This window comes from Asterias amurensis, chromosome 19, assembly GCF_032118995.1.
Source record: "Asterias amurensis chromosome 19, ASM3211899v1".
NCBI lineage: Eukaryota > Metazoa > Echinodermata > Asteroidea > Forcipulatida > Asteriidae > Asterias > Asterias amurensis.
This window is the reverse complement of record NC_092666.1, coordinates 1249940-1273000: the sequence shown is the minus strand read 5'-3', so window position 1 is coordinate 1273000 and position 23061 is coordinate 1249940. Positions and strand designations below refer to the sequence as shown.

Sequence of the window (23061 nt, the reverse complement as noted above, 5' to 3'; positions counted from 1 at the left end):
AAGTGTGTGAAGTTATTCCACTGTAAGCCCTGTTCACTTCACACAAACTGGCTCCGCTGTTTGCGCAGAAGCCATTTGTACCATTATATTAGTACCCTGGTCAATGGGCCAATAAAATTCCTGTAATTGTTCTCAGCACCCTGTGGGGTATACAACCCCGGGCAACCGTAGCACTCCAAAGGCTTTTTCAAACACAATATCAACCTCTACCCTCGCAGGTACCCATTTATACCCCTGGGTAAAAAGATGAAAGTTTTAGTGAAGCATCTTGCTCAAGGCCATTAGTGCCATGACCGGGATTTGAACCCCACCATATGATGATTTAACCATCAGGACTTAAATTCATCATTCAATGCTCTTAACACCTCGGCCATGTCACCCTATAAGGGGATGCAAATTTTCATTGAAAACGCACCTTTTGCTATTAAAACTGGTCCATTAAACTCTAACATGAAAAATGTATCAGGGAACTAGACAATTAATCCCAACATTTTCTCGAGCATTACGACAAGGGTCTATTAAAGAGAGAGGTAAGAATAAAACATCCTTTTCCTCTGACAACTCGCACCTGTTATCATGTAATTCCTTTTCCACACAGTGAAGAACGCAAGCCAGTAGCGTTGTGCTGCTGACTGTCCAGTCTTATGAACCGCTCATCCATTAAGTTTAAAGATCCAAGCAATACAACGCAAACATTGAAAAGGATATTTTGACTTTTTGTGGCCAAACTTCCAGTAGTTGCGACATTTTGAACGGCATCTAAGGAGCTCCGTAGCTGTCAACTAATCTTAAAATGCATCTACAATCTAGTTCTACTCACCGGAGCAGCTAATTTTGCCTCCAGTCCACTCTCCGCTCTTGCAAGTTAGAGTTGATGTGACGTTGGTACCGGGGCAGCCGACCGTCACCTGTATATTGCCATCACTGTCTGTGCCTTCTTTTACCACCTCAACTCCATCAGCACTCAGGGTCTCTCTGTCACAATCGGTATCTTTTATAGAAAAGAGAAATCATAAGACGTAAGTCTTAAGTAATAAAGACACTTATAACTCTCCTAAAAGAAGAAATTACATTTCTCGCACACACAACAAGTTACAGAAGGGAGATACAAATATTGCACAAAAAAATACCATACCATATTATGTACAACCTGAGAGTGATATCCTGCTGGTTTTTGCTCAGCAGACGGAATATTCTTAAGTCTCTGTCTCGGTAACACCATGTGTATATCTATTTGCCGGGTAGAGTTTGTTCGTTAGAAAACTGTCTTGCTATATAGTCTACTACCGCCACGACAAATGTTGTTACCCCAAACCAAATATATATTGGTACCTCACCATGCAATGCCTCAAATCATACATAAGTCTCTGCTTAAGAAGTTCTATTACATTAGGCACAGCAAAAATTATGCTTACCAGAATAACATTACCAGCAAAAAAAACCATGTCCCATGCACCGCTTCTGGCCGGTATCCTCTGCTAAGCACAAAACAAAATTGTCTGATATAAACTCACCAATACAGGCTGGGACAACTGAATTTGACCACTGTCTATTGGATTGACAGTTGCGAGTTGCTGGACCTATTAGAATATTTGCAGCGTCATCGCACGAGAAAGTGACGGAGGTTCCAACCACGTATTGCTTGGTTTCATCTGAGAAGGCTACCTGGCCGCCCTCTGGACCTTGGATGTATCGGCACGTCTCGACTGTAAAGATGCAAATCGAGGAGATCCTTATGTTATTAAACAGGACGGGCAAAGACAATTTCTATTTGAAATTATAACCGTTTATTAACCCTTAACCTGTGAAATAGTGACATGGATAATTAATGATTGTTGACTGGTTAAACTATTAACTGGTCAACCATTTATTAAATGCTCCAACAACAACAAATCGGTGAACATTAACAGAAAAACAAAATTATTTTGGCCAACTTTTCACCAACATCTTTAACCGGAAAACTAGTTTGTTAAAAAGTAAAGTGGTTAACCTGACATTCGTTTCATAACCAGTGAAATGGATAAACAATTGACTGGTTAACCGGTTAACTGATTCACCAATTTATGTCCAAACCCTACAAAATGTTGGTCAAGGTTCACAGAAAAACAATTAAAAAAATTTGCCAACCTTTCGCTAACATCTGCTGCATCTCCACAAATTCAGCATTAGCGGCGAATGCAGCCTGACCAGCTTCCGCTGTCTGAGTAACGGACATGTCAAAGATACATTCCTGGAGGTTCTGGCATGTGCTTTCCAACCCAGTACCAATGCTTGGAGGTAGTGTCTCCGATCCGGGCGTCACTAACGTGGGGACAAAGGTTGTGTTACGGTAGTCTCCTCTTTTAGTCACTCCGTCACGGTGGAGTATATCAGGTGTAGTTGCTTCCCCTAGTCAAATATAATAAAAATATTGGATTAATTTGAGTGCATTGTCAGAATTTTGTTGTATTTTTTACTAATGGTTGTGCAAGTTTGCCCCAAAAGCCACTCTTAGTAAGGGACTTCAAAAGAAAGGTATTACAGATGAGAATACCTCAGAGGAGCTGAAGGTAGAAATTGATATTACTAAGGGAATCAATGTGTGGTGAAGAGGTTTTCAACCAGTGGTTTAATCCCAACGAGGCCTGGTTCTTGATAATTTTACCGAGACAAAGTCGAGGTAAATTATCAAGAACCAGGCCTCGGCGGGTTTAAACCACTAGTTGAAAACCGATTCAACACACTTTGATTCCCATTCATAAATACCTTTTCGGTCAAAAACATCATCACTTTTTGGTAAAAAAGTAAAAAAAAATGCAAAAATCATATTGTTAAATGATTTCTTTCAATACAACACCCCTCCAGCTATGAAATGGTAAAGCCCTCCGCCGCCCTCGGGTAAACAACTCCTTGTGAGGGAATGCTGTGCGCGTCGCGCGTATCGCGTGATGTGGCACAACTGTTTCAGCCGTTCCTCTCGACCAATGGGAATGAAGAAACTGTCTTATAAGAACAGGTGCAAGGTCGCGTGTCACGCCCATGAATTAACACTTTTTACCGGTCATGAACAAAGGTTTATACACACCCACGTGACGCGCTCTCCACCAATAGGAATAGCGAAACCGTCTGAGGTATTTATGAATCACAAAATAGTTTACAGTCTTTATGGCTAAACAAACTAAACTCATCATCCCCACTCAGGGTCTCTCTGTCACAATCAGTATCTTTTCTAGAGGAAAAAAATCATAAGATGCAAGCCACAACTATCTCTTGTTTCAAGACTCTTCTCAAAACACTTCTGTTCATTTCACCGTATACATAATTATTCTTTTGTTCCTCTGAGCCCTTGTGTAAGGAACTATAGACATGCGGTTGTTATTATTAGTATTATTAAGTAACCTGAAAAGGTTTTGAGAAGGTGGCTAAATCTACTCACAGGTCTAGAACAACATAAGCAGGTCATTTGGTTATCACCTCCATAGACTTAACAAAACAAAAAACTTTGCAGTTTATCATCTTTGATTAAAACTTTGTGGATAAACTTTTCCAGAAGTTATCTGCAAGTTATCCACTAGTTATCCACAAATTATCCTGGAATAGTTTCGAGGTGGATAAAAATCTACTCACATGTCTGGAACAGTTCAAACATCTCGGTTGGGTCATCTCCCTGATAGACAGTTCCGGTAATGCTCTTAATATCATTCAAAGGATCTCCGTCCATGTCGCCCATCAGCCCGGTCACCGCTGATGTGCCAATCACCTGCAACAACAGTTTATGCCTCATTGATTATTGTATAGACCGAGTGACCTTTGTTTTCAATCCATCGACCTTGTTCATTCTTTGGCAAGTCTGGCAGGCGAGATACTGCACTGGTCATATGGGAAAGTTGACATTTTTTTCATAATTTCCACATAAATCCAAGAGTTATGAAAGTAAAAGCTGCACAAGTTTTGAGATGTGCCCCTTTCATCACATCAAAAGTTGATAAGATTTGGACGGTGCAATCTCCATAAAATAATACAAGTGTTTAAGTTGTCTTCCATTAGGCTGTGTACGTATCGTGCCTGCAGGAACTCCAGTCTTGGTGGCTCTTTCACAACTGGCTAAGCCCAAAGCCCAAAACAAAGACGTTGTCTCAAAACAACAGTGAGACCTTCTATGGCCTTATGCATTTAACGCCAACCAATGTTTTTACTATATATTAAGAAAATAATATTGTCAGCTTAAAAGCTACTATGGACACCTTTGCTAATTGTCAAAGACAGTATTCTCACTTGGTGTATCCAACATATGAATTAGTGTGCTTTCAGTTGGCTAATAAAACGCATCAGGCCTAAATTGTCTTATTTTTTGAGTGAGAAAATACCTCTTTCTCAAACACTTTTCTTCACAATATTTTTATACTACCAACAGCTCCCCACTGCTCATTAGCAAGTAAGTTTTTATGCTAACAATTATCTTAAGTAATAACCAAAAGTGTTCAGGACTTTTAGTGTCTTGCTTCAGAACACAAAACCTAGTAAACCTTTAGAAGGTGCTATTTAAATGGGTAACAAACACAATAGTGCTTTGCCTACCTATCCAACGAAAGCTTTTAAAGCCATTATACACTTTCGAAACAGAAAAAAAAAAAAAAAATCACAGATTTACAGGGTTTACAGAAGGTACATAATGGTAAAAGACTTCCCTTGAAATATTATTCCATGAAATGCTTTACTTTTTGAGAAAACATTAAAACAATTATCAATTCTCGACATCAAGATTTACGGATTTAGTAAAACACATGTCATGACACGGCGAAACGTGCGGAAACAAGGGTGGGTTTTCCCGCTATTTTCTCCCGACTCCGATGACCGATTGAGCCTAAATTTTCACAGGTTTGTTATTTATATATAGTTGTGATACACGAAGTGTCGGCGTTTGGACAAACTGTTTACCGAAAGGATGGCTTTAAATGCGCACTAAGCTAAATCAATAACAAGAACCATCTCTACCCACACATAGGCAACCATTTTCCCAATGGGTTAAGAGAAGCAATAACAGTTAAATGTCTTGCTCAAGGACACAAGTGTCACAACCGGGATTCAAACCCACACCCCGAAGACTAAAGCCCAGTTCATAGGCTACTTCCTGCGAATACAAATGCTATACGAATTTTGATGTCACAAAATCGCAACAAATGTTTGTGAAACATTCGCTGCAAAGACAGCCCTGTGATGTCAAAATTCACTTTACAGAACTTGAATTTGATGCTCTTAACCAATCTGCCATGACACTCTGTACTCTTACTAAATCAAACATCGTTCTAAGTGCTTACCGTTGTGCCTGACAATACCTCCACGGTTATACTGGGAGTCAGTGTCTCTGCTTTAACTTTAATGTTGATATGTGAGACGTGGAAGGATAGCGTTATCTCTCTAAAGGTAGGGCTCACATGCAGAGATACCCCTGAAAAGAATAAAAACATTGTTTAGTTTCTGCTAAAAGTATATTGTGACATGAATTTCCCATCAACTAAAATCACTCAACTCTACAACGATTCAACTATCACCGCAACACACATTAAAGATTTAATAGATGTCAAATTTGCATCGGGGATAAAGAGTATTAATGGACCCTTCCCATGAAATATGCTAATCACATTCACGCATGCGTACATACCCTGTTGGTTGGCAAACGCCATAGAGTTGTGCACTAAGCAGACGCGCAATCGCGTTTGCGTCACGCACCCATTAGCCGTGTACAAAACAGCGCGATGTTCCCTCATTTTGCCAACCAAAACATTAGTGCGCACGCGCTATGTGCAATTTACATATTTCATGGGAAGGGTCTATTGGTTTTAACCATACACCGATGTGTGTTAGCACTGTATACTCAGTACTTTCCCAAGTCCTGTGGGAAAAAATCACAGGCATATTACTTGGATGGGATACAAACCAACAACCTTCTAGAGCAGTGTCATTATACCAACTAGACCATCGAGATTATCCATTAACGACTTGTTCACAGGTCTAGGTCCTAGCACTTACCCCTGAGGTGTAACGGATGATAAACTGCGCCATCCATCCATAGGTCAGGTTGCCTGAAGCTACCATCTGCCCCTACGACGTAGAGATTCAATGGCCTGAGCTGCCCAACCTCGATGTGGATGGAGTCACTTCCGGTTTCATGCACGGCGACGGCTGAGAGGAAACTGGCAACTGAGAAAAGGGTGTAATATTTCTAATAATAATAACAATATTAATTAAGACTTATGATATCCACGTAGATATCCCTTCTGGGTGTTCAAGGCGCAGTAAAACCAAAAATAAACAAAAGAACAATAGTAGCAACTAAATTACTCCTTGAAAACCTGTGACATAAGATAAGTTTTGAGAAGAGATTTGAATTTCATGGTACATACATGTTAGACAAGATCTAAGATAAATTGGTAGAGAGTTTCAGATGCGTGGCGCAGCTGAAGAAAAAGACCTGTCACCCTAGGAGTGTCAAGACAAGGGTTCATTGATCGAGGAGAAGCATGGAACTTGATTGAAGATTCCTTGACGGAGTGTAAACTTGAAGTAGTTCAGAAATATAGTGGGGAGCCTTGCCATTAGTGCTTCGTGGACAATGATCATCAGCTTGAAGATGATTCGTTGAAAGACAGGGAGCCAGTGAAGTTGTTTTAGAATGGGGCGATAGTATACAAATATTGACTGCTTTGAGTGCTATGGTTAAAACTACGACTCCCGAGGTGATCCCAGGAGCGTTCTATTTTCCCGAGGCCTAATAACGGTTTCAGGCCTGCCGTCTTTTCATAATTGGGTGAAAAATTACTTCTTTCTCAAAAACTACGATACTTCAGAGGGAGCTGTTCCTCACAATGTTTTATACTATCAACAGTTCTTCATTGCTCGTTACAAAGTAAGGTTTTATAGTAACAATTATTTTGAGTTATTACAAATAGTGTCCACTGCCTTTAACATGGTTCTCCTATTTGGATAACTTGGTGGGCAGCCTTCTAAATGCTTACCTGGGTCTCTTCCCTGTTCAGTTGCCATTGTGGTTCTTCCATGAAGTCTGAATCCAAGGCTAGCTACCTCCATTAATTGATATTCTCCAATGCCGTTAAAGGTGTACCTCCGCCCGTCAAAGGTCACGAAATGTGGGTCACCAAAGACAACAGCTGTTTAGAGATAATTATAAAAAATTATTTGTTTTTTTTCCTTTGAAAATATTGTTGCCGGGATAAAACCCTGACTTGGCAACTGAAAGACAACTAATTGAGGTTCTCAACTTAGGGTTCTCAATCTTGGGTTCCCCAAGCTTAGTGCCAAAATCTGCGCAAGAAGAATTCAGTTTGCAGGGCACTGCTATCGCCTACCTGAGCTTCCAGCCAGCAAGCTTGTCCTCTGGGAGCCTAAGCAAAGGTCAAACTCAAAGAGTTCAGGGCCACCTGACCTATGTTGATCTGCTAAGACGAGACACTGGGTTTGTGACAGCTGGAGAAAAATCTACATGCATGAGGGACTGGAAGACCTGGGGACAACTCAGCCATAACATCATTGACCGAAGACACCACTCAAAAAAGAAGAAGTCCAAGGGTTTGTAACACTTGTTTCAGACAGATGCATAGAGGAGTGACTCAAGGAATTGACCCAAATAAATTTTGGTTTCACACAGTCCAACTAACAAAACATTTCCATTGGCTTGGCTCATGACAAGATCGTTGTCTGAAACCATGCAAGGCGCTCCAGAGTCGTTCCGAACCACTGCAACAGTAGATCTTTTGACTTCTAGCGCGTCCAGTCGCTCCTAACCGTTCCAGATTTCGAACTTTTCATGTGCCTAATTCAGAATTTGATTCGGTGCAAATCTAAAGCGGCTGTATGAAATGGGCGTTATATACCTGACTGTTGTGCATTGTAGTCATAGCAGTCCTTTCCGGGTCGGTTCTCAAGGTAAGTACGACATCTATCTGTCGCCCAACGGCAGCAGAACTGATAAGGTACAACATCCTCCACCCAGTGGGACAAGTATGGGGTATGACCGGGCAGAGCATAAGGCGCCACGCCCAGCATCGGTGCCTTGTCCGAGCTGCCCCCTGTGCGGTCATCCATGGAGAATATTAGATTGCCCTCAGGACTGTAGCAACATTCTGCCCCAGCTCTGAAATGACGCATAATGACAAATGGTTGTGATGTAAAAATTAAACGAAGATAGTTTTAAAAATCGCTGGCAGGGTTTAATGCTTCTTAAGCTCAGTTCATACTTAATGTGAATGCGATATGAATATTACGTCACAAACTGTTTTCAACTCCAGCGAAACATTCAAAAACAAACTTGTGTCCTAAAGTAAGACACTTAACCAATACTGATTCATCCTTCAGAAGGGACGTTATAGGTCCTGTGAGGTCATTTTCCGTTAGTCAGGCATGAACTCTTCAACCGAAAAAAGAGGAAACTTACCATGGACAGGGTTGAGATTATGAAAGGTGAAAAGAGTGAAATTTGTTTGTCATTCTTTTATGAGAGTATGGAAATAAGTGTATAACACATGTAAACAAAGGTTTCCCTCAACTAACCTTTTCACTCGCTGGTCGGACAAGTTGCCCGCAAGTTTTTTCACTAACCCACAATTTAAAAAAAAATCAAAATAATATATATTTTACCCTGTTCTGAATAATCTTTTTTTTGGCAATTTCTTTGGCAATAAAATGTTGGTGGTTTAATGATCAGTCGACCATGACATTTGGAAAAACATGTGGCAGGGTTGTTTGCCCCTGTGTTGTACGGTGAAAATTGCGTCTATTACGCTTTATCTATCTATCATGTTTATAGGTTTGCTCTATTTATTTTTATTACTCACATTGAATTTGTGCTTAAGAAACAACGTCTTGAGCTGCTCATCTCACGTGTACATGAAGGATCGCCAAAATTTCTTGAACAGCCACCAGTTTGCTCAAAGAAGCTTCCGAAATCCAACTCTACCTGGTCTAGATTGCACGGGCAAGCTGTGACATCACTGAAGTATCTTGGCTCACCATTAGCATTGTTGTCTAAATCTTCTTGAGCGTCCCATCTTAAAAAAATTAAGAGCAGCAATTCTTCATCGATTTTCACACACACGTAGATAACAGTAAAAAGTAGCAATTGGAGAAAACAGCATTTAAAGACACTGCTTGACACTGTTGGTAGCTGTCAAAGACTAGTCTGTTTTTAAGAAAAGTTTGTACATTTTCAGAATCTTTTGTCAAACTCTGTTTTGTCCGAGGTGGGTTGTGTGACTGGTGGTACACAAGCAATGCAGCTAAATAAGTTTTCTTTTTTTCTCACAAGAAAAACAGGTTTCAAGCACTCCTAGTCTACGATGATTTCAGGGTGGTCATTTTTTATTATAGTGACATGCAGTACCAATCTGCGTCCATACACATTGTAAGTGAAGGCACTGGACACCCTTGTTATTGCCAAAGACAACTATTTTCATTTGTGTGTCCCAGCATATGCATAACAAAACAAATCTGTAACCATTTTGAATCCTGAATTGGGTCTTTGAAGTTGCAAGTGAATAATGAAAGAAAAAACGTACTTGATGCACAAATTTCTTTGCTTTCACAATGTTTTATACTATCAAAATCTCTAAATTACTTGTTACCGAGTAAGTTTTTATGACAACAATTATTTTGAGTATTGACCATTAGTGCATTTAAAGTTATGTTTTTTAAATCATGCTTTTGTACAAAATTGTGGGATATGTTTCTTTTACAGTGGGTACTTAAATGCTTTGATTTTTATATATTATGCAGTGCTTTTTCTTTTTTAGTTTTCGGCCTAAATAAATAAACAATGAAGCAACTCAGGTGTGTGTCTGTTCGTGGTGTTGAATATTAACAGGCATTTCCAATTTTCAACTGTCTTTCTTTCTGAAGGGGCTCAATAAATTTGGATTGTTAGTTTACCTTGTGCATTGCTCGTCAGCCCATACTGTAGGATTATCCTGATAGGGTTGATGAAGGAGATATCCTAGCATGTGAACGTCGCTGAAGAGTGACACAGGGTACCTACAAGTTAAAAAGAATCAATATAATCGATCAAGTCAATCAAATCAGTCAATCATTCAAATAAATCAACTAATCAATTCAATTAATATCAGTCAATACCAATCAGTTAAAGAATCAGTCAATCAATCAATCAATATTATTATCAATGTCAATCAAATCAATCAAATGCATCAAGTCAGTCTCAACATATGCACAAAATAACCATCCTGTGAAAAGTTGTGAGATCAGATGCTTGATTTCAAGACCTCAAAATCTAATTCTGAGGTCTGTAAATCAAATTAAAATATTTTAGTGAAAAATTGCTTTTTTCTTAAAAACTACATTACTCCAGAGGGAGCCATTTCTCACAATAATTATACTATCAACAGTTCTCTATTGCTCCTTACCAAGTAAGTTTTTATACTAACAATTATTTTGAGTGGTTACAAATTGTGTCCACTTTCTTTAACAAAAAGCTACTTCTGCCGGCAGATATTCAAATTGAAAACAATAACACTTACTCGCCCTCTCCAATGACTCGGATGATCCCAAACGGGTTGGTTTCAGTTATGTTATCCAATGCCATTGGTATAAAGGAGAAGGATCCGATATTCGGCTCGCTGACTCCAAGGTTATAGGCCAGCTCCCAAGTTGGAATCTGCCCATCTACGGATTCGTCGTACTGCAGGACGGAGACTGTCACCAGGGTGTCGCCCATGAAGAGCGTTGAGTCCCACGTTATCGTCAGACTCGTTCCCGCCGTGTTCCAGGAGGAGGAGTCGGCTGAGGATCGCGTCACGCTAGGCACGCTGTCGTCTGGATGATCTGCAAGTCAAAAGTTAGGTTTAAAGGATCAAAAACAATTGTCAAGTGTCAGAGTCGCAACTATTGATTGCTTAATTGAGCCGCGACTTTTTCAACTACTTGGTTAATCGTGCCACAACGATTACTACAAAAGTAGTAGTGACTTCCTGCTTAGTGAACCAATAGTGTGACTCACACTATTTACTTACGAAACACAATCAGACATCATTGACACTACAATCCTTCAATCCTTTCAACGTGACTTTTACTATTGCGCCCCCGGCAAAAAAAATATACGCCCCAATGCACCTTTGGAATTAAAGTTTAGCCGTGACTTGTGTCAAAGTGGCGACTATTCGAGGCCTAGGACATACGTCCAAATATTTGGGTCTAGAATGCCCCCAAAGTCATGGGGAGAACAACTCCTGCTACCAAACCCACACTCTGATCACTTAACCACAAGAACTTGAATTCGATGCTCTTTACCACTCATGGTCGCTCCGGCCACGACGCGCCACTATTACCCAAGAAAACTCTTACCTACTGTGTACTTGGCTGTAATAAAAGGGTTCTCTGCAGGATCAGCTTCAGCCTGCTCCAGTGATTTATAGACCAGTATGGTAACGTCTTCAGTCACGTAGAACGGCCCAGGGATGCAATAAACGGCTGAGTCAATAGTCTCCACCTTGGTGACTGTCTGCAGGATGACGCCACCCTTTGTAAAGACACACACGGGTTCTTTGGAGTTGAGATCGCACCCGTGCATGACGGTGATGCGATTCCCGCCAACCATGGGCCCCGAAGATGGCGCAACCTGGAGGGCGATATTTTCTGCGAAAGCAAGAAGTCAAAAAAGCATTACGGGAAGGATTTTTTTTCTTCTGTAGTATAGAATTACCATCCTGATTTTTTTGTGTAAGGATTCCCTCTTTTGAATCGTAAAAAAAAAAAAAAATCCCCTTTGAAAAGCACTACAGTGGCAATTTTGCTGTACAGAAAAAAAAAATTGCTTACGAAAAAGGTCCATTAAAGAATTTCCGAGTTTGGCCACAAAAACTTGGAAAGTATAGATCCTTTTCAATGAGTGGGTGTGTTTACATTTAGTTACTTGGGTCTTTACTTAGGGTTGAATTACCTCTAGTCTAAACGCATTCCCCTACTACAGTCTATAGTGGGATGTGTGTCATACATGTAGGACATGGGCCAAAGCATTATAGAAGAGTGGCTGGCCGCTGAACTTGTATTGAAGTGACCCTAACCCCCTATGATAATGATCTTTGGCAGTGTGTTTTTTGAAGGTACAGTGGTACATGTAGGTCACCCTTAAAGCCATTTTACACTTTCGGTACAGAACAAAAAAAAGTTCACAGATTTACAAATAATTTACAGGGTTTACAGAAGGTAATGGTGAAAGACTTCTTTTGAAATATTGTTCCATGAAATGCTTTACTTTTTGAGAAAACATTAAAACAATATAAATCTCGTTAGCAAGAATTATGGATTTATTTTAAACACATGTCATGACACGGCGAAACGCGCGGAAACAAGAATAGGTTTCCCGTTATTTTCTCCCGACTCCGATGACCGATTGAACCTAAACTTTCCCACGTTTGTTATTTTATATATAAGTTGTGATACACAAAGTGAGGGACAATACTGTTTACCGAAAGTGTATAAATGGCTTTAAGAGAGAATTTTTGTAACACTAATTGGGTGGTGTAATTAAACAAACTAGCAACAACCTACCTTTTTTTTCTCATGCTGGTCCTTTACTTTGGAATAATCTGCCTCTTAATATCTGTAACATGTCCTCACATAAGTTCAAAGAGGCCCTGAAAACCCACAGCTGCTTTTCATTAATTTTGTGTTTCTTCCTTGCGCCATGAGCATCATTGGTGGTGGATACCGGCGCACTATAAGTGTTCATATTATTTATTATTATTTATTACTACAGACGGCATCGCCCATTCCCATGAGGGTTAAGCAAAAATCAAACAAAAACCCTTGTACTCACGGGTATCACCAGGACAGCCTGCCGACGACATACGCTCCACGTCAACTCTAAAGACATAGGCTCCAGGGTGCGTCTCACTTTGTTCAGCACAGTTAGTCCCGCTAGGCAGGGCACTGTAGCTTCCCTCAGTGAACGCGAGACCCCCTTTAATGTCTCCAGCATTGAAACCAACCTTGGAGGAAAAGCAAAATCAATAACTATAACAATCTTTGGCATGTTGTAGAGCTGCCCTCATAATAATAATAAAAATAATATAATATCATTCTTATTTAGCCACTTATCTACCAAACAAGGTACTCAAGGCGCTGAGTATATAATTTTTTTTAGAAAAATAGGTTTTTATTGCAGTGATGAATTCCGAGATCCAGTTATGTAGCATAGTAAAAGGGTTCAAAAGGTGCTACGGCGCACACAGCAGCCACAGCCAGGAACACCGGGGCGAACCCCTTCTCAGTTCGATAAGTGCACTGGGTTCTTTTTACATGCGTTACACAACACATGGGACCAACGGCTTTACGTCCCATCCGAAAGACGAAGAAATGGTCAAGTGGTTTGCTTAAGGACACAAGTGTCACGGCTGGGGATTTGAACCCACACTCTGCTGATCAGAAACACCAGAGTTTGAATTCAGTGCTCTTAACCGCTCGGCCACGACACTTCCACATTTACATCTTTCAATCAGGGAGATTTTGCTCAATAGGGGAAAAGGGAAAACCCACAAAGACAGGTAGGGACTGAATATCCCAATCCACATTGTGCCCCCGGGTGTGATTCGAAATAGAGTCCTAGAAGTGGAAGGCATGGAAATATACCACTTAAGAGAATAGCTAAACATAGGGTATTTCTGAAATCTCAGCTTTGGCTCCGGCTCCATAAGGGATGTCTGAACGAGCACCGCGTGCAAAGAACATGTGCTGCTCCAAAAAGTACAGGCCTGAAGGCTGAGCTGCATTTCCACTGCCTGCGTACACAGTACGTGCGAGCCCAAGCCGGAGACGAAGCCCAAGCCAGATTTGAAAAAGGCCCAAGGAAGGGATCTTTCTTAACTGTCACTTACATTTGGTACAGACGTTGACTGGTACTGCATATCACTGTAATAAAAAATTACGAAGGACCTGAAATCATCGTAGACGAGGATTGCTTGAAAGCTGTTTTTCTGGTGAGAAAAAAAAAAAGAAAACTTATTAAGCTGCAATGCTTATAGTATACCATCGTTCACACAACCCACTAAGCAAAAAACAGAATTTTACCAAAGATTTTTGAAAACTAACAAACTTTTCTAAACAAACAGAGATTGTCACAGATTGTCTTCAGGCATACTTGTAAAACAATTTCACCTTTTAACATTCATTTAGGGTATTCACGAATAGGAATTAAGAGTAAGGACTGTTTCTTAAACGACTGTTTAAAACCTTGCAGGGTCTGGGCCGTGCAATACTGGCCCGAGCCTTCAGGGTCGTGGCTGTGCGGCAGAAGGCTCGGGCCTTTATCGCACAGCCACGACCTTGCCGGTCTTAAACGGCCATTAAGAACTCGTCGCCTTTCTTTTATTCCCTTAAAAATGAATAATTGTGCATTAAAAAAGTTACGATAATAACCGGGAGCCAACCTTGGTCGTGTCATCATCATCCGACACTTGGTCCCATGTAACAACAACTCCTGCCGTTGCGGTGAACCGGGACTGGTCTATGTAGCAGCCCTTGACGATGTTCTCTGCGGCCTGTAGCGTCGATGAGCTCAACCCGTCTCTGTAATACACGTTACCGGTATCTGGTTTCACTTCAGTCCAGAATGGCGCTATGAGGACCATCCTCTCCTGAGGTAGATCTATTTTACCTGATCCATCCTAATCAGATAAATAAACAGTTTATAGAAACTCTGATTAGTGAAAGAAATTAATTAAAGGCTGTGGACACTGTTGGTAATTGTCAAAGACTAGCCTTCACAGTAGGTGTATCTCAACATATGCATAAAATAACAAACCTGTGAAAATTTGAGCTCAATCGGTCATCGAACTTGCGAGATAATAATGAAAGAAAAAGCACCCTTGCCACACAAAGTTGTGTGCGTTTAGATGGTTGATTTCGAGACCTCAAGTTCTAAATCTGAGGTCTCGAAATCAAATTCATGGAAAATTACTTCTTTCTCGAAAATTCTGGCACTTCAGATGGAGCCGTTTCCCACAATGTTTTATACTACCAACCTCTCCCCATTACTCGTTACCAAGTAAGGTTTTATGCTAATAGATATTTTGAGTAATTACCAATAGTGTCCACTGCCTTTAATATTGTCAAGGAATCAGGTTTTTTTGATGGAGAACATCATTTCATATTAAATCAATGAGTAGACCTAAAAAACAAGGGCCATACAAAAAAATGTAAAAATTTGTGAATAAGTGGTGGCAGAACACAGGAGTATTTTTTATTTTTATACAAATATACCATTCCTGCCACACTGGTTATCCACTGCCTAGTTCAAGTTAAAAGAACTTTACAGAATTGATTTTTGCTAACAAAACAGTTGCTGTCAGTGTTTAGCACTTAATGTAATCCACAATATACATAAAGTGTAGAAGTTTGTAGAAGTTTGAAGTTTGAGATCGATCGACCATCTGATTCTGAGTCACAAGAAAGTAGTGAAAAAACGGTTTTCACATTTTTGCATGACATAACTGATCAATATGCAAAAAACTATTTTTTTGCGCCCTGAGCGATAAACTCCAAACAGGAAATTAGTTTTAATTATTTCTTATGATCAAATATGACATTTCAGACAGAAATATTTCAAGGGATGTTTTCTACTAACATCATCATTAGTACACCAGTTTTATGTACATGTAAACCTGTGATGTTACTATTTTTGTTTTACCAATTCTGTAACAATTGTACCTTGAAATTAAATAGCTGACTGATTACTTTAAAAATGCCGATAAGACTAAAAAATAAAAATAAGTATAAGTTATAGGTTCTAGTAGAAAGCAAGATTAAATAAGACATTGTCTGCTTGTGTCATCAACAAGAAAGCACATTTCAGTAAAACAATCACGACAATCGAATGGACCGAACTTCGTTCTCACCTTTTCAAACTGTTTTATTTGCTATCGTATATAAATCTAACCACCAAAACTCTCAATGCGCACTGCAGTGTCAGTGTGTGGTGTGGGACTGGTTCCGTGGTTATTTAAATTTTAGTTAAAGTTTCTGAAACAACCAAAGCTGTACTTACCACGTCAAAGATTGGAATACTGATGGGTCCTACGGTGGCCACTGGGTCCAGAAAAGTCAGAACACCGTCTTCGTTAATCTGGTTTTCATTAAATAAATGACAAAATCGTTGGTTGTAGTTTCATATTTACCGCCAAACTTCTGCATTTAGGACTTTCATTCATAATAGAGTTAGCTTTCAGCATTCAACAAAACGAAACAACAAAGTGTATTCAACAGTAATGGGACCACCAACATTAGGTTACCAGCCAATACATAACTGGTACACCGCAGCACGTAGTGGGGGAATCCCCCAAAACCACGTGATCATAAATCGGGTTGTATTTATAAATAGGCCCATAGTTTTGTGATGAGTTTGTAACCTTATTCGCTTCTTATTCTTTATTTCTTGTCTTTCTTTTCGTTCTTGAAAATGAAAACTTCACACTGTATCGTTTATCATTATGAATAGTTCTTGTCAAAAGAACTTTGAGTTCACGAACGCGATGGCGTTTCGGCCCAATATTTTATAAAGCACTGCGCATACTAAAGTAAAAGCACAGAGAGATCTTGCTTAACAGGAACTGGTTGCCAGCCAAACTTCCAGAAAGTTTACATTACTCTGCAACTGGTGCCCTACTCATTTTTTTATATATTTTTTTGCTTAGGAAAGAAATTTGACAAGCAGACTTTCTGCTCAACAGCTTTATAAAAAGTGGGCCCTCATCCAGTGTAGTCTGAGTAGGCTAACCTTTACTTACAGTTCAACTTGTGGGCGTTCAGTATGGATCCGGTGCTTTAGTTTTTAGAAACCCAGTCTGATTTTGAATTGGTAGGCCTAATTTCTTCGGATGTAAAATATATCAGACGGAACATGAGCACGAATGTGTAGAGATCATCTATCTCTCCAAAAAGGCAGGAATGGCCATACAGCTAGCTATAGGGCCTAACTATTATGATTGCTACATTAATAATTGTCTCACAACTATGTTTAGCCTACAGCGACTAAATAATTAGGCATGTACACAGGCCTCGCTCGCATGTAGTCATTAGGCCTATCTCAAAGAACAGGTGGCAGCTGTGTGACATTGTTTTCTTTTTTCCCCCTGTAAAGCCGTTACATGAAGGGTACATGTAACCAATCTTTCTCAATGAGTAAACCCCATCCCATTTGATAATCCCATAGAGTTTGTTTACTCTACTTTAGTTCAGCGAATGAAAAAAGTCGTTGAAAAAATTACGTCCTATTGTTTTGCTAGGCGATTGTGTATCTTTTAAAACTATTTCATGACTTTAAACTTTCTTCAGGTTCCAATTTGTCTTTAACTGAGAAGACTTACAAAAATACTGCTGTATCTTTTGTTATAGAACGGGAAAGGTGTACCAAGGCCGAGTTCATAATAGGCGTCGTCTGTCTTTTCAATGGCTGATGAGGACAAATCAGCCACCGGCTGGAACCCATTCATATCTGACCAAAAAAGGAGTAGAAAAGAGAGATGAAAAGTCAAAATAATCACGGCAACAATACGATCTCCAAGACTTTAATACTTGGTAACGAGCAATGGAGAGCTGTTGGTAGTATGAAACGGCTCCCTCTGAAGAACGTATTTGAGAAAGAGGTAACTTCTAACTTAAATAATAAAAGACTTAAGGCCAGAAGCCTTTTATTAGGCATTTGCAAAGCACACATTAAAGCCAGTGGACACTATTGGTAACTGTCAAAGACTAGTTTTCTAACTTGCTGTACGTGAATCTCAACATATATGCATAAAATAACAAACCTGTGAAAATTTGAGCTTGATTGGTCGTCGGAGTTGCGAGATAACTATGAAAGAAAAAAACACCCTTGTCACACGAAGTTGTGTGATTTCAGATGCTTGATTTCGGGACCTCAAATTCTAAACTTGAGGTCTCGAAATCAAATTCGTGGAAAATTACTTCTTTCTCGAAAGCTACTCCACTTCAGAGGGAGCCGTTTCTCACAATGTTTTATACTATCAACCTCTCCTCATTACTTGTTACCAAGTAAGGTTTTATGCTAATAATTATTTTGAGTAATTACCAATAGTAGGTGTCCACTGCCTTTAATTTGTGCAACAGGGGTTGGACACATTAATTGGTAAATGTCAAAGTCCAGATAATTCAACATATGCATAAAATAACAATCTATGACATTTTTTACAATGTGTGCGCTATTAAATGCATAATAAAAAAGGCTTCAGGCCTAAAGTATTTTCAATTTGAGTGAGAAATTACCTCTTTCTCAAAAACTACGTTACTTCAGAGGGAGCCGTTTCTCTCACAGTATTTAATACTATCAGTAGCTCCCCATTGATGGTACCAAGTAAGTTTTTATGCTAACAATTATTTTGAGTATAATTACCAATAGTGTCCAGTGCCTTTAAGTGAATAATTAGACTTTGCACCGGCATGTTATTGCATGGTTTATATCATCACAGACCCGCCCTTTTTATGATGTTTGTAAAACCCACTCCATAAAAACAGCTTCAAAACCCCTGTGATTCACCCCAAAGCCATCTTTCAAATTCATTTTGATTTGTCATTTTTATAAAAATAAACAACTAATTGTTTTTCAAGCTGTGCTCGTACAAGCAACTAAACACATTTCGTTGAGTTATGAGTAGATTCAAGATGGCGGCCCACAGCGTGCAAAGTTCATGTTTAAACAGGTGACTGTGAATGAAACCGGTTAGTTTAAACAAAGCTACACAATGTCTAACAATGTCTGGCACAAAAAGCACAACACACCTTACCTTCAGTGGATGGAATTCCAACCGCACGCTGCTGTAAATAACAAAGTTACAAACCTTGGCACTAAAATATGGTTTCGGGAAATCACCGAAATTCAGTTTTGTGTTTCGTTGGTATTTTGTGCAGTATTTAAGGTGCTTCTTATTTCGCAAATTGATATTAAGAACTGAATATCAGCGAACAGTTTTTCTCTGACGTACAATTATTTCTCATGGAAAGTTTTGATTAAATTTATATTTAGGGAGATAGAACTATAGGCCAGTATGATTATTGCCAAATGAGCAGCCAATTTAACCACCAAGCTGTTCTATTTCGCGCAAAATCGTCAAAATTTGCTATTCGATTAGTCCATAGAGCTATATATATTGACAATATATATAGCTCTATGGATTAGTCAAATGTAATGTTGCGTCATTCGAATTAACAAAATAATCAGTCAATTTAACAATTCATCAAAGCAGCATTCAAATTCGCAGACGCTTCTTGAGGCGCGTGTGTCTCGAAAAAGAATGACGCTATACGCTAAACTGAACATAGTGCTAAAGGAATTTGACTCGATTCAAAACGAAATTGAATGGCCGAATTCAGAATTTGAAACACAGTAACAACTGGAGAGGCAAAACAGCTTTAATTCGAACGCATGAAAATGAAATTGACTGCTCATTTGCCGAATTTGACCAAGAAAAACTATATTATTACTATGTTGAAATTCCAATCCACACGTTCTCTTAAAACATTTTGTAAAACATAAAACTACAAAACTTGGCACCAAAATCCTTTTCCTCAATTTATAGAGTCGTTCAAGGTTTGGAAAAGTCACTGATGTTCAATGTGTTGTTTGAGTTTCTGTGCAATGTATATTTAATGTGTTTCAAACTTCAAAAATATATTAAGGACAAAATACCAGGGACAATTCTTTCTCTGACGTACAGTTATTACTTATGACAGACGGACTTGTTTGATTGTGTAAAAAAAGGGTCTCTTAGTGAGCGAGAACTATATTGCAAATCTAAATAAGAAGGGTCCAAGTGGTTGGCATTCCAATCCCCACGTTCCAGTCAAACATAACAATATCAACTTTCAAACTTAGACTCCGCTGTATTGCATACACCGTTGGATATTTAACTTTAAGGCATGGAGGGACACACTCTGGTAAAATGTCAAAGACCAATTCTAACTTGGCGTATCCCAATATATGCATGAAATAACCAAAACAAATGGGAAAATTTGACTCAATATTGGACATCAAAGTTGCAAGCGAATAATGAAAGAAAAAATAATTGTTGCAAAACTTTCAGATGGCTAATAAAAAGCTTCGGGCCTGAAGACTTTTTCAGATCAAAACTTTTATTGGGAAATTACCTCTTTCTTAAAAACTACAGAGGGGGTTGTTTCTCACAATGTGTTATAGAAATTACCAACAGCTCTTCTTTGCTCGGTACCAAGTAAGTTTTGATGCTAACATGTTGAGTAACTATACCAACAGTTTCCAGTGCCTTTAGTTGAATATCACTATATAAATTTGCATCCTCTTGCCGAAAATGAGGTTGTGAAAAAATAATTTGTTATTAAATCGTTGTGAATGGAAAAGTAAAATTTCCAAAGTACACCATACAACCAAAACGTCAACAAATTACATTAAAGATCCACAGGGAAACTACATCATCTTTAAGTTACACATTTTTCAAGAAACTTGAGATGCGTGGGGTATGATTTAATATAAAATATCGCCCCCCCCCCCCAAAAAAAAAAAAAAAAAAAAAAAAATAGGGCAAAAAGTATCGATTTACCAAGCTGCCAGACATCATCATGGACGTAGAACAGAGATTTTTTTCTCTCTCTCATTTTCAAACGATGGTCGGCCGACCAAAATGATTAATTTTCTCTAAAATGAAAAATATCCTTGCAAAACAATTTCATTTGGAATACTTTTAAGTCAAGCATTTGTTTGTTATAAAGTTAAAAAGTATACATCAAGTCAACAATCAAATGTCATGCTAGGCCAACTTTAAAGGCACTGGCCACGTTTAGTAGTTGTCAAAGACCAGTTATCTTACTTGGTGTATCTCAACAAACGCATAAAATAACAAATCTGTAAATAAATTGGCTCAATTGGCCATCGAAGTTGCAAGAAAATAATGAAAAACACTCTTGTTTCACAATATTGTGTGCTTTCAGATGGCTAAAAAAAAAACGCTCCATCAGATTCAAATAATATTTGAGTGAGAAATTACCTCTTTCTTAAAGTTATTTCAGAGGGAGCTGGTTCTCAACAATGAACAGCTTTCCGTTATAGGTTGTTATGCTAATAACCATTGTGGGTAATAACGAACGGTCCAGTGCCTTTAAGATGGGTTTCTAACATTTTCCTGTGACGTCACATTCTGACCAAAAATTATGACTGCTTCTATAGCTATGTAATACCAAGCCCACAACAAAAATGAATACTTAAAGGAACACGTTGCCTTGGATCGGTCGAGTTGGTCTTTAAAAGCGTTTTGTGACCGTTTGTTATAAAATGCATAGAAAGATGATGTAAAAGTAGAATACAATGATCTACACAAATAATATGCCTCGAAATTGCGTGGTTTTCTTTTTACCTCGTCCAATAACACGGTCGGCCATATCTTATGAGTCAAAATTTTGACTCCCATAAATGGCCGACCGTGATAGTTCGCGACGTAAAAAACCGTGCAATTTTGAGAAATACCTGTGTGGATCATTGTATTCTACTTTTAAAACATCTTTTTAACCACATTTCATAACAAACGGTTTCAAACGCTTTTTGTGGACCAACTCGACGTCCTATCCAAGGCAACGTATTCCTTTAAAAACAAACTGACACTAATATTTATAGTTTACAAAAACTGTATATTATTTTCAACCACAAAAAAAACTTATACTTACAATCACCAAGCACAACGCATCTTTTCTGAAGAACAGCACACGTGACCAATACAATCAATATCCTACAGTACGCCATGATCACAAAATCACGATTGGATTTCCTGCTATAATCTTACAGAAAATTTAATGGCGAAAGAAGAGAACATTTCCTCTTAGAAAATGGGACTAGAGACAAAAACGGCGCCCAATAAAATGTATTTGAATGTTGGAGATATACCAAAAAAGACAACACTTAAGCATAATGAACGGTTACGTGCTCAAAGTCCAAAGGTCAATCTGTGTTTGAATTGCATCTGTACGCAAACAAATGCCCAAAAGGTTATAAACCCCTACTTTGACACATGGAGGGTTCGCGTCATACTGTCCGTTTATACAATCAATTCGGTGTGTGGAATATTCCATCTTTGTTTGAGGGATTGTCGAGAGAGCTCGATATTAAATATCTATGCAGGTTCATGTTTATTTTAAAGATGAGGCTCCGCCTGAAAAGGGCACCTTTCTGCTTTCTGCGCATGTGAATCCTGGTATAGGTCTTCGCCTTTATTAGTGTTGTTGTATACAATAATATTTTTCTACGAGACAGGAGATTTGTTGCATTGAGGCACGCACATGGAATTTGTGAGGTGTGGCTTCCAACTTCTGGATAGAAACGGCCACTCTCATCATGTTGAAGACTGGACCCTTCAATCCAAATAAATGCACAAACTTGATCTTCATTCAACAGGCCTAATTGTAAAAACACACATTTTAATTTTCGCCTTTGATCTTTAAAGTTGGAGAAGTAGGCCTAATTCGTTTTTTAGGAATTTAAACGCAAAGTTAGAATTTCTTTCTTTCCATCTTTATATAATTATTTTATAACACTTTACACTGGCCAAACAGTGTAAGTTATTGGGCACCACCCACAAATTTGAACCATGGCAGAGAAAATATGAAAATCTAAAATTGTTCAATTTTTACAAACTACCAAGTGAGTGGTTAGGAGAAACAGTGGCCAGCACAAGGCCATCCAATCAAAATTGTCAACAAAAAAGCCTATCCCGCCCCTCAGAAACAAAAATTCAAATAATTATAAGATACGAACTGAAACATTCCTCACATGAACAATGTGGATTGAATCAATCTACCAGGCAATTGGCCTGGAATGTTTAAGGTCATTTTGTTTGTTTTGTAAACCAGATGACATTGTCAGTACCACGACTACCAGTCAAGTTAGGTATTAACAATTAATAGTAGGTTGTTTGAGGTGTGACTGTGACGAATGTGTAATCCAATACCGAAATGTGATTGTTGTTTTTATATTCTAAACAAGCAGTTTTATTTAAATCCCATGCGATCCCTTCTTTAAATTTTATACTA

General features: G+C 38.8%; 1 protein-coding gene across 3 annotated transcripts in view; it reads right to left on the bottom strand.

The window, feature by feature from the left end:
• The window catches only part of LOC139951362 (sushi domain-containing protein 2-like), a 33049-nt gene extending 11142 nt beyond the window's left edge, over positions 1 to 21907 (bottom strand). For 2 of the 3 annotated variants that reach the window (XM_071950222.1, XM_071950224.1), the window contains exons 1-18: positions 21703 to 21907; positions 17364 to 17491; positions 16046 to 16123; positions 14430 to 14666; positions 13878 to 13976; positions 12821 to 12992; positions 11347 to 11637; positions 10524 to 10827; positions 9922 to 10023; positions 8832 to 9044; positions 7872 to 8131; positions 6996 to 7148; positions 6010 to 6180; positions 5298 to 5428; positions 3607 to 3739; positions 2128 to 2388; positions 1515 to 1706; positions 821 to 991 (exon numbers count right to left, since the gene is read on the bottom strand). In XM_071950222.1, the coding sequence (XP_071806323.1) occupies positions 821 to 991; positions 1515 to 1706; positions 2128 to 2388; positions 3607 to 3739; positions 5298 to 5428; positions 6010 to 6180; positions 6996 to 7148; positions 7872 to 8131; positions 8832 to 9044; positions 9922 to 10023; positions 10524 to 10827; positions 11347 to 11637; positions 12821 to 12992; positions 13878 to 13976; positions 14430 to 14666; positions 16046 to 16123; positions 17364 to 17491; positions 21703 to 21778 (3172 nt within the window). In that variant the 5' untranslated portion in view covers positions 21779 to 21907. Of the gene's footprint in view, positions 1 to 820; positions 992 to 1514; positions 1707 to 2127; positions 2389 to 3606; positions 3740 to 5297; positions 5429 to 6009; positions 6181 to 6995; positions 7149 to 7871; positions 8132 to 8831; positions 9045 to 9921; positions 10024 to 10523; positions 10828 to 11346; positions 11638 to 12820; positions 12993 to 13877; positions 13977 to 14429; positions 14667 to 16045; positions 16124 to 17363; positions 17492 to 18797; positions 19190 to 21702 lie in introns of those variants that run through there. The other variant, XM_071950223.1, reaches the window with a different exon arrangement.
• Between the last annotated feature and the right edge of the window lie 1154 nt (positions 21908 to 23061).